This window comes from Clupea harengus, chromosome 1, assembly GCF_900700415.2.
Source record: "Clupea harengus chromosome 1, Ch_v2.0.2, whole genome shotgun sequence".
Lineage (NCBI taxonomy): Eukaryota > Metazoa > Chordata > Actinopteri > Clupeiformes > Clupeidae > Clupea > Clupea harengus.
The window spans coordinates 19,942,325-19,954,824 of record NC_045152.1 but is presented as its reverse complement, the minus strand read 5'-3'; the positions used below and the strand labels follow the sequence as shown (position 1 = coordinate 19,954,824).

At 47.8% G+C, this 12,500-nt stretch overlaps 1 protein-coding gene across 3 annotated transcripts in view; it reads right to left on the bottom strand.

Annotated features, from left to right (window-relative positions):
- The window catches only part of si:ch211-278a6.1 (SRC kinase signaling inhibitor 1), a 119,672-nt gene that overhangs the window by 36,944 nt on the left and 70,228 nt on the right, over positions 1 to 12,500 (bottom strand). For all 3 annotated transcript variants that reach the window (XM_042707947.1, XM_031570587.2, XM_031570594.2), the window contains exon 2: positions 2,137 to 2,462. In XM_042707947.1, the coding sequence (XP_042563881.1) occupies positions 2,137 to 2,439 (303 nt within the window). In that variant the 5' untranslated portion in view covers positions 2,440 to 2,462. The remainder of the gene's footprint in view (positions 1 to 2,136; positions 2,463 to 12,500) is intronic.

Here is a 12,500-nt window from a genome sequence, read left to right as displayed (position 1 = left end):
ATACACTCCCACCACATATGATGACTACAAATCCATAAAACACAATACTTACACAATACAAACAGACACGCACAAACACTCCTGAAGCGTAGCCTCACCTGCAGAGCACCTGTTTGCTCGTGTATGTGTGTGTGTGTGTGCGCGCGCGCGCGCCCGTGTGTGTGAGAGTCAGCCTGGCACACACGCACACACACCTGACCCCAGTCCAATGCTTTCACCAGTGAGTTTCGCCAGCCGGCTGTCAGGTGCACAGAATCCTCCCTCCGCCCCCCCGCTCCCCCCCACCACTACTGCTCTCTTTCCCTCTCTGTGTTCCGTCTTCCCTCTCTCTCCCTTTCTCCCTCTCTCCCTCCCTCCCGCTCGCTCTGTGACGGAAGGAAACTCTTTTATTTATTTCATTACAGCATCGCTGCCTGCCTGCCTGCCTGGCTGGCTTCTTAACTCTTTCTGCGGTACAGGCACCGTGGAGCCAGAGCTCTGCGCAGCGTCGCGCTGTGGCTCGCTGTGTTCCCTCGCGGTGAGGTAATGGAGCTCGCTGCTCCGCTGGCTCTATCCCCACCTCCTTCTCCTCCTCCTCTCCCCCTCCCCCAGGTCATCCTCCTCTCCGTGGAGCCTGTTTCATGGTCCCTCAGCGCACATAACCACAGAAGGAGTGTGAAGGAGGAATTACGGTGGTCTGTGCTCCCGGCGTTTCCTCCTTCCCTATTCTCTTCTCCTTCTCCCCCTCCTACGTTTTTTTTTCTCCTCCTCATGCTTTGCCTCCCCTCCCTCCCTCCTTCTCTCCCTCCCTCCCCTCTCTCCCTCTCTCCCTCTCTCCCAGCTTGACCTTTGCAATGTGATATCAACGCTTGCCTTATAAGGCATGGGTTGCCCTGGCAACCGTGGACTCCACCTGTCTCTCACCCAACCCCCTTCCGCTCTCCCTCCCGCTTCCTCTCTCACGCCATCACCCCTCCTCCTCCTCCTCCTCTCCCCTCTCCCCCCTCGCTCTAACACGCTCACAGTCATCCACTTTGCATACATGCTCATAGTCATCCAGTGCACTTTGCATATGTGTGCCCAGAGCCTTCTCATGGAGGTGGATTCAAAACAAGGTTGAGTGAACAGGTAGATCGAGTCCTCAGAGTCTGCACTCATGGTTGGGAGGGCGTATGTGTATGCACCATGGTTGTGAGGGCGTGTGTGCATGCACCATGGTTGTGAGGGCGTGTGTGTATTCACAAGCCCAATTCACATCAATGTGTGACTGCTTCAGCGTGGGTTTGTGTCCATGGATGTAGTGAGGAAAATGCATATGTGCTTGATTATGTGAATGTGTGTGTTTATGCATGCATGTGTGTGATAGTGTGTGTATGATAGTGTGAATGTTGGTTGGTATATTTTGTGTTGTCAAGCAGTGAGGGAGAAGCTTGCCAGATTTTCCACGGTTTGTTTGTTCTTCTCCTTTGTCTTTTGTATGTTGTCATATGTACTAGTATTGGCTCAGTTGTGAGACTTGTTGTGGAGTGGTTTGTTGCTCTTATTTATCTAAGGTGTTGCTATACAGTACGATAGAGGGTTATGCTCATTAAGAATGTGCTTTGCCTCAGGGGAGTGGTGAGTTTGATGATATTTTTCTCAGAGAGTTCAGAGAGAACCCTGATCGTCCACATCTCCAATTCTCCGCGCTGCTTCTGGTTTATAGAATAATTTCATGCTTATACTTTCAGGGAAACATCTAATTTCAGGTACTTCAATGTGTGTGTTATTTGTGTAGATGTACGCATGTGTGAATAGCTGTCTGTGTTTGTGATTTTTGGTGTGTGGTGTGTACACAAGCAAACATTTGTCTTTGTGTTTGTACTTTTTGTATCTGTGTTTGTGTGTCTGTCTGTGTGTGTGTGTGTGTGTGTGTGTGTGTGTGTGTGTGTGTGTGTGTGTGCGCGCGTGTGTGCGTGTGTGTGTGTGTGTGTGTGTGTGTGTGTGTGTATGTGTATATGTGTGTTTGTATCTGTGTGTGTGTGTGTATGTGTATATGTGTGTTTGTATCCGTGTGTGTGTGTGTGTGTGTGTGCGTGTGTGTGTGTGTGTGTGTGTGTGTGTGTGTGTGTGTGTGTGTGTGTGTGTGTGTGTGCGTGTGTGTGCCTGCTCGTGTACCTGCTCGCGGGCACTCCTCTCCTGTGGCCTCTCCCTCATGCTGGAGTGCGAGGGTGAGGGTGACGGGGGCAGCGAGTGTGGCTGCTGCTGCTGGTACTTGTTCTTCAGGTGCTCCATGAAGGCGTCGCGCTTGCGCTCCATGTCAGCCTTGTGCAGGTTGCTGAGCGCCTCCAGGCTCTGGGCGGCCATCACCGTGTGCCGGTGCTCGGACGTGTGCACCAGGCCCACGTTGGAGAAGCGCCGACCGCCATTGCCCAGCGACCGGTACTCGCGCGGGTACTCCAGGTCATCGGTGGAGATCATGTGCGTCCCGCCGCGCTCGGGATCTGCAGAGGAGGGGAAAGCGGGGGTGAGATGTGTGGAGGAGGGGTGGGGGGGGGGGGGGGGGAGGGAGGTGAGAGATGTGGGAAGGTCCACACACAAATGCATACACATGCCCACGTGAGCATGCATGCACACGTGTGGTCAGACACATATGCATTCATACACATTTGTATATGCATGCATTCACACACATACACACACACATACACACACACACACATACACACACACACACACACACACACACACACACACACACACACACACACACACACACACACACACACACACACACACACACACACACACACACACACACACACACACACACGGATCAATTCATATGCATGTACACGTATACATGCATCATGCAAACACACAGACATACAAATCCAATTACACATGTGCACACATCCATACAAATGTTGGAACAAACAATCAAGGAAAAAAACAGATGGCAAAAGAGAAGTGGAGAGGACACGGGGAACAGACAGAGAGAAAAAGACAGACAGAGGAAGAGAAAGAGAAGGATGAGATGTTAGACTTGTCATCATCACGCCGTGTGTGTGAAAAGCAGCTCCCTGCAGGATTATTGATCTGAAGTTTAGCACAGAGAGAGAGGGAGGGAGAGGAAGAGAGCTGAGATGTGTCTAGCGTAGATCAAAGAGAAGAGTTTGCCTCTGCAGGATATTTCATCTCTCTTTGCCCTGTTTTGTCTCCGCTGTGGCTTTTACTGCTTCCCAGAGACCAGAGAAAAAAGGCTCTCCCTTGAAACATACAGGTGGGAGAGGATATCAGTGTGTGTGTATGTGTGTGTGTGTCTCTCTCTCTGTGTGTGTGTGTGTGTTTGATACCTCCACCAAAATAATAATACCTTATTCTCTGACAGTCAGCCAAGCACACTGTGTTCTCCTACAGATCTGCCAGGCCATTATTCTGCAGAAGCACCTCTGACTCCTCAAACAGCACTTCACTGCTGTGTGCCTCCACCTATCCATCCACCCTCATCCACCCTCTGTTCTGCTCCTCCCATCCTCCATTCTTCTCATTCTCCGTCAGTGTCCCATTCTCTCTGTCTGTCTCTCTCTCTCTTCTCATTCTCCGTCAGTGTCCCATTCTCTCTGTCTGTCTCTCTCTCTCTCTCTTTATATCTGTTTTTATATCTGAAGCTCACTCTCTAAATAAGACTGGGTATTTACTTTGGGAGTAAAAGGAATTAGGGACATTATTCAGAGGGACATTGAAAGTCCTACAGTCTAGCCACTCATGGCCTCCTCCACCAATCTGCTTAATTACCAACAGGACACACAGGTACACACACACACACACACACACACACACACACACACACACACACACACACACACACACACACACACACACACACACACACCTACAGGTGGGTACAAGTGCACATAACAAGCCCTCTGGATTGGGGGTGCAGAAAGACATAGAGATGTTGGCACACACTGATGACACGGATCAATGAGAGACTGTGATAGGCTACAGAGGCCTCTGTGCGTGGGTGCATTGTAACCGGCTGACGACTGTTACCTTGCTTTGGAAAATAGGCCCCAGCGTTGGCTAAAAGAGAAATTAGCTAGTGTTATTCCAACCAAATGCGCACACACGCGCACACACAAACACACAAAAAACACACACACACACACACACACACACACACACACACACACACACACACACACACACACACATCCATTTTCTGTACTTCTACCTCAGACCACAGAAGCACTAGCCGATCAATAACATTGATTGAGCAGGAAACCCTCTCTTTACTTTGACACCTCAGCATCAGCACCTCCAGCAAGAACATGGAAAACACAATAATTTGCTGCGCGTATGAGAACCGCTGCCCTGCACCTCGTAAGACTGAGCCGAGATGTTCTCCTCCAAGCAATATCGATATTAGATAGGGCTAAAAAATCCACCTGAAATACTACAGAAAGGCGTAAGAATCGGATGTGGTGCACGCTATATGTAGGTCAAAGGAGGTAGGCGACTGTGTGTGTGTGTGTGTGTGTGTGTGTGTGTGTGTGTGTGTGTGTGTGTCTGTGTGTGTGTGTGTGTTTGTGTGTGTGTGTGTGTGTGTGTGTGTCTGTGTGTGTCTGTGTGTGTGTGTGTGTGTCTGTGTGTGTGTGTGTGTGTGTGTGTGTGTCTGTGTGTGTGTGTGTGTCTGTGTGTCTGTGTGTCTGTGTGTGTGTGTAAAGGTAATGGGAATTTCTTCAGGGTGATTGGTTTCTCTGTGTTTTATCCCCGTGGGAACCCCCCTGGGCACCTGACTAAGCTACACCCATCCCCCCCTCCGTCATTATATATCTGCGCCATATGAACAGGCTGGGCTGCCTCGTGCCTCAGGGCAATGCCAACGGAGGGGATGTTTAGCAGGAGAGTGAGTGTGTGCTGTTAATTTCTGTGGAGATGGATTTGAGAAAGAGCAACTCAGGAGTCAGTAAAGCTTGACAAATTACATCTGCTGACAAGTTAGTTACAGACACACACACACACACACACACACACACACACACACACACACACACACACACACACACACACACACACACACACACACACACACACACACACACACACACACACACACACACACACACACACACACAGAGACACACACACACACACACACACACACACACACACACACACACACACAGCCACACACCAAATGGCCCCAGCACCCTCTGCTAAACCACATGGATAAAACCACACCTATTAGTGTGGCATGTTTGTGTCAGCTGAATGCTGCAAATCCCAAGATGTCTGCTGAATTATTATACACAGTCATTCGTAGTAATTCTTCAGCACAAGCAGTCTGTAACTCACTGGGTGATACAATCAACCTTCCTTTCAAACTCTCCTAGGCCGGTCCCTGCTGGACTTGTGACTAAAACTGGTTCTACAGCACTACTCCTACTTACCCCAGGGCTGCCAGCTGCCTGTGTGCCCTGGAAATGGAGTCCAGCATCGACATGAGTCTTTGTTCAGCTCTCCCTCCAGGTTCATAAAGGTGTGTAAAGGCAAACTCAACACACCATAAATGATAAATGTTTTTAATGAAATACTCGCCGTCTATACCAGCTCTAAGTGTAATGAACCCGTCTACACTGACACGAGGCTTTCAGCCCTGATTATAACACTGTCAGCATAATAGAGTCTCGATGAAGAGCCCGAGGAACCCAGAGTGAGAGGGAGGCTTACTGCCCGACCTTCCGGCTAACAGCATTAGCATCGACAGCTCGGCTAATGACACAGATTCCTGGCTGATAGCACGGAGCACTTATCCAGATGATAAAAGAAACTGGCCAATGCTAATAGCATGCTGCATTGCTAATATGAACTGACTATCACACTGATTATCACATGAAGAGAGCCCACAGCTAAAGCCTCGAGGGGATAATTGGTGGAAAGTGAGTGATGTGCTGAAAAGCGAGTGCCAGCGAGCGAGAGAGACACAATTGGCCCGCAAGGACAGCATCAGCACCCTCTTACACCCCCCCCCCCCCCCCCCCAAAATAAACAAAAAACACTTCACTGTTATAAATGAGGTAAGTAGACAAATAAAGCTAACAATGTAGCACACAGCTGTGCTCGCTGTATGTCATGTTATTGGATGCACGACGCCTCAGGGGACATAAACATTCAGCAGCACCTTTTATCCCGAGTGACTTTGAGCACGATTATATCTCACTAATACTTCACTCACATGGGAACTGAACTCGACTTAAATGGCTTAGTTCAAACCTATTGATTACGACTCCAAGGATGAGCGGCTGAGTGGGCAGGAGTATGGGCCCGGGGAACAGGAGATTGCTCCTAACCCATCCGTGGGGGCAGATTTTGCCATGTGAGAGAGACAACCTTGGCCGCGCAGCTCGCCCCCGCTGGCAACCAATCAGAGCCTCTTTTATCCCAACTGGCAACCAATCAGCACTGCTGCTCTGCTCTTGGGCTGCACCCAGGGCCACCATTATGTCAAAACCACCTCTCTCCCCTTTATCTCTTGTTCCCTATTTTCTCATCCTATCTCTCTCTCTCTCTCTCTCTCTCAATCCCTCTCTCTCTCAATCCCTCTCTCTTCTCTTATCTAAGACCACATGGGGTGGGCTGGTGACCGGCAGGAAGGGCTGAGGAACGGTCCTGGAGGTGGGCCAGGCATGGCTCTGACAATGTCACACAAAACAGATACATCAGGGGACCTGCACAGACCAGGTCAGGCCTTTCAGACAACCGGGGGCGGAGGGGTAAAGAAGACGAGCACACAGAGACCAGAGCGGGGCGGAGGACAGAAAAGAGGGAGGTCATGTCTCTCCATGGGACTTAGGTGATCTTTTTTCCACACACAGAGGAGGGGGAACAAAAGGGAAAGAAAAAATCGATGGTGAAAAAAAAACCACACAGCTCTTCCTCCTCGCCTGCAGACACATGAAATAACCCCCACACAGCTCTTCCTCCTCCTAGCCTGCAGACACATGAAAGTGAGACGTCAGTGGGACGGAAACGCAGGTGCATTATTGATGCCTAACACCTGCATACTCAGGTGCCCTCAGGTAAACACACACACACACACACACACACACACACACACACACTTAACTGGGACACTCACATCGCCTCTAAGAGGAGCAGATCTGTGCAGGACATGGATGCCCTCCCGACGGAAACACTGAAACACATTCACCCCAGCTCTGAAACTTGGGAGTCAAAGACAGGTGTGTTATTTATCAGAGATGAGACAAAGGGCATTTTTAGAGAATTTGGGAAATAATTCATCAGCGTTGAGTAAAATGTCACAGTTTTGCTGCTGGGAGAAACATTTAACTGAACAGACACACACACACACTCCGTCTGTTTGTCGCTATCTCAGCCTCCCTTACAGACACAGACACCAACACGCGGAGATAGACACGTACAGAGACACCCTAGCCTGGCGGGTGTGTGCTGTCTGGCCACGGGCCAGGAACTACCTCCTTTCCCTGACAGCACAGCTGGCTTCCCCAAGAACAGCTGCCCTCGCTGGGCCTCTCCTCCAGCCCTTGTTCCATCCACATCCCACCCCACACCACCACCCTCCACCACCCCACCCCACACCACCACCCTCCCAGCCCAGCACAGCCTCCACCCTCCAGCCACCCAGAGTGAGAGGGAAGCCATGTTTCTGATAAGCACGGTGGAAAATAGCAATGAGACACAGAGGAGGAGAGAGGTGGATGGACAGACAGAGAGAGGAGGGAGAGCAGGCAGGAGAGAGGGGGATGATGGGCGGTGATGATGAGGATTATGTTGATAATGATGATAATGATGATGATGATGATGATGATGATGGTGATGGTGGTGTTCATTTTAATGTTAATGATGTTAAAGGGAATGACAACTGATATACTGACAGTGTTGTTGGTGTGAGGGGAATCCATTGCCATGAGACTTCACTGATTCCTGTCTGTTTACACCTGACATACTCATACTGGTATCTACATCATGGTACAACAGTCATCCCCAAGCCAAATGTTCACAGAGGCCTACTGTAATGAAACTTGTTCATCAGTTACCGCACTAAAATGCAAAGACTTTTAAAATAATGAATTGCCATTATTTAAAAGCTGATGATGATTGAGGTATATGGTTCCTCACCATCGGCTAAATTATTAAGTTAAAAAATGAAATGAAAACTCTGGGATTCAACTTTATAATTAGGTCACGGTACATTAGCAGGTTCCATCTGTTTCGCTGTGTGTGCAGAAGTCACACAGAGATACTGGGATCTAATGAAGAGGTAAACCACAGCTGAATTGCTGAGGTGCTAACCGACTGGAGAGAGACTCGACAAAATGTAAAGGTATCGTCTCACACTTTGATGCAAATTATTTTATTAGCCCAATGTTTCGGCGATTAAACGCCTCCGTCAGGGTCATGGGTACAAACCCACTGTCATTAATGTTAATTTATAGTAAAAGGCCTGGAGGGTACGTGTTACTCTTGCACCTATATAGCGGCGGGGATCGGCTACACAGAGTCTAGTTTTACCAACATACACCTTACCACAAGGATCTGTAGTAAGATAAATCGTAGTAAGTTCTCCTTTTATTTGGATCTTTTTACCCTATCGTGGATGTTTAAGGTCGTGGGATCTATATGTACTATTGCACTAAGCATATGCATTGCACCTGTAGTTGCCGGGACAAATGGGAGTCAATTTCGGTTTAGGAGGATTAAGGGGAGTTAATTAAAGTTGAATTAACTACTAACAGGGGGTCAGAGAAAAGGTCTCCCAGTAGTTTATCAGTCTGGAGAGTATGCGAGTGCTTCCCTAATAGGGTTTTATTTTTTCAGCACATTAGGCCTGTTGAGTGATAAGTAGTCCTACTGGTGAACGCTTTCCTTTATGTGGAGCTCTGCTCTGCTCTGTTCTGCTCTGTTCTTTCCTCAAGTTCTGAAGAGACTTTGCTTATCTGTGTGTCTTTATAGCCTCTATCTCAAAGATATTTTTCAATGTTTCAAGATGCTTTTCGAAATCTGCGGTCTTTTTGCATATGTGTTTTGCTCCACAAAACTTGTGAATGATAAACTGTCCTTTAGGGGAAGTGGGTGACAACTGTCAGTGGTATTACAATCAGTTGGTTTATCATACAGGTTCATGTGTAAGCCATTGCCTTCCTGTACAATCAGTAGATCCAGAAATTTGATCTTGTGCATGTCATAAATCATAGTACATTTAAGATGATTAGAGAGAAATATTAATTTGGGTGTGTCTGTGGAATATAAGGTGTGCCAAGCAAAAAAGTGATCTGTAGATCAACCATAATGCCTACTATCAGTTTTATACATGGTATCGATAGCAGGCCACTGGTTTCTTGTGGACTGTTGCTGTATGTGATAGTTTCAAGAAACAATGCGGTGGAGGTGAGCTGCAACATTCGTTTAATGCTACAATGATTTCCTCAATGACATTATTGCAAACTGTTGCAGAAAAGCAATGGCAAACCTGGAATGACTAAAGACTTAAGTCGTTTTAAGTAATTCCCACAGTGTTGAGAAGCTTCAGTGTCACTTGTGAGATCCCCTCCTTAAATTCGGAAGTGAGATTGCCCTTCAACTTCCTCTAAAAAGAAGTTTGTATTTGTCTGACATTGTGTTACATAATCACCTCTGTCAAGGATCACAATCGTCCCTCCCTCATCAGCTGCTGTTATTACGGTGACATTGTCGGCTTGTAAGTCATTCCAGGACAATTTTTCATCTTTGTTGATTTTGTTTGATTTTGGTGCTGTCTGAAATCTTTTTTTTTTTTTTTTTAAATAAATGATCCACATCTCGCTGTGCTTATTTGCAATCTGTGTCTAGAGAGGCACTTCCATTACTGAGGGGGAGCAAATTAACTCTCGCCTTAAAAAAGGTGTCGGGCCTTCAGTAGGATTAAAGCCGTATTAGTAAAGCCTTACTTTCTCTTGGTAGAGTATGGAAGAATTCCTTCAATCTGAGGTCTCTAAAGAAGCGGAATCTACAATCAGACTTACTTTGAGAATCATCAGACTGAACTATGAGCACAGAAGAGAGACGCTGAGATCCCCTCAATCCTCCTGTCTAGTACGGGAGCCGATGTACCCACGAGTACATCGTCTCCCTGCTCCGCCACGCGACTGAGGACTGGACCTCCTTCGCTCGAGGAGCTGAAACAGGAGTACTGGACCTCCTGCACATGAGGAGCTGAAACAAGTCCAGTCACGTCTACACAGGGAGGAGCTCAGAGCAAATCTGTGAGACCTAAAACAGCTTCCAAGTCAAAATGGCCATGAAATTACACTGACATTTGTGCAGTGACTAATGAATGTCTGATTACTGCTCTGGGGCATCTAAAACTGGTTATGTGGCGCCTTAGGGAGGTGCTCACGGCTCACAAATCAATGAGGTCAAAACAGCCTGCAGGGAAAAATCTTTTCCCCTCAAAATAAATATAACTCATATGAATTGAAACACCAGTCAGGCTACCTTGACAACTCATGATGTACCAGACACAAATAGATCAAGTGTAAAAGCATAATCGGTATGCTATGTATTTCTGGAGCTCCTGCCACTGGATATGTATTCTCTGTCATGTGTGCAGTGAGGAGTACGAGCTCTAATGGGCGTGATGAGTGTCTCCTCCAGTGTTCGTGTCTGGGGCTGGGGCTGGGGCTGGGGCTGGGGCCTGTCATGTTTCGTGTTCGACATGGAGGGGCCTGTTTGCTGTGGATCAACAGCGATTCTGTATTTTCCCCTGACAGGAATCTGCTGTAAGACACTGACACGCGTATGTAAAATACAGAATCGCATCAAATATGTATGATGCTAAGCGCTAGTTCTAAACCAGGCAGCCTCAAGTAAATACAGCGTACTAATCTAACGGAAGCTCTCTCCCACACCATCTCTCTCTCTCTTTCTTTCTCTCTCCTTCTCTCAGTGTCTCTCTTTCTCTCTCCTCCTCCTCTCAGTCTCTCTTTCTCTCTCTCTCTCTCTCTCACTCTCCTCCTCTCAGTCTCTTTCTCCTTCTCTCTCTCTCTCTCTCTTCCTCCTTCTCTAAGTCCTTTCATTGCTCCCCCTTCCTATTCATCCTTTCTACTTCTTGTTCTTATTGTTCTTCTTCCTCGTTGTGTTGTTTCTCTCTCTCTCTCTCTCTCTCTCTCTCCACCTCTCTCTTTCTTCCTGCAGCTGCTGTAAGGGAGCAGTCCATCTGGCGAAGAGGTGAAGAAGAAGCCGCTCCGTCCATAAGAGCTCCGCTGGGAGACCTTTAGAGAGCACTTGCAGTCACACACACACAGGCGTATTAACATGTATGGAAGTCTATGAAAGTGTGTGCACATGCATACACACACTCATGGCATGTGTGAATGGGCACAGACTGTTTACAACACACTGTTAATGTACGTAGCTAAACTAAACAACTGCTCAACTACCGTTCGTTCTTTCTTACTCTCTCTCACCAGTTCACTCTATTTCTCTCTCTCTCTCTCTCTCTCATCCCCACCTCTTCTCTCTCTCCCCACCTCTCTCTCTCTCTCTCTCTCTTTATCTCTCTCTTTATCTTTCTCCATCCTTCATCCCCACTTCATCAGCGCGACAGCTGGCATATTGTGCAGGTGTGTTGTGATTTCTCTGGTGGCAGATGAAAACCAGAGCAGTGCAGAGGGTGGAAAGCGGAGCTGACAACAGATCTCAATAATCTTCAGCAAGTGCCCATCACACCGTTAAAACAGAACAGGCAGAAGGTGTGTGTGTGTGTGTGAGTGTGTGTCTGCGTGTGCATGCCAACACCCATTAGTGTAGGATGGGAGTGTTTGTGTGAGCGTGTGCGTGTGCGTGTATTTGCACATATGTTTTTTGTGTGAGTGTGTGTTTGTAGTTGTGGGTGTGGGGGTGTGTATACATGTGTGTGGGGCACATAGACACACACATGCTGACACACAGTGAACGTGACATGGAATGAATTGAAACTCGGGCTTCTATTCATTCCATTATGTCTCCAGCCTAGACTGATTATTATTTGGAAGTACAGGAAACAAAAGCTAAACCTACATCAGTCTCTTCTGCCTGTTTCACTGCACACACACACACACACACACACACACACACACACACACACACACACACACACACACACACACACACACACACACACACACACACACACTCTCATTCAAAAGCAAAAACGTTAGAATAGCTATCAGTGCTAAAGCATATTCAGTCTCTCTCTCTCTCTCTCTCTCACACACGCAAACGCACACGCACACGTACACGCACACACACACACACACACACACAAGCACACACTGACTGATACTGTTACTGAATGTCCCTATTTCATGCATATAACATACAGTATATGCCTTAATCCATGTTACAGGAAAGCTGCGCTGACGATGCTGAGAATGAAGCAGTTGCAGTCAGTCTGCAGACAGGAGGCGCTGTGGGGATAAACCCTCAGTGTGCTCTGCTGCAGCTCTGTGTCTGCCTGCCTACTTCCCACTGTGTTA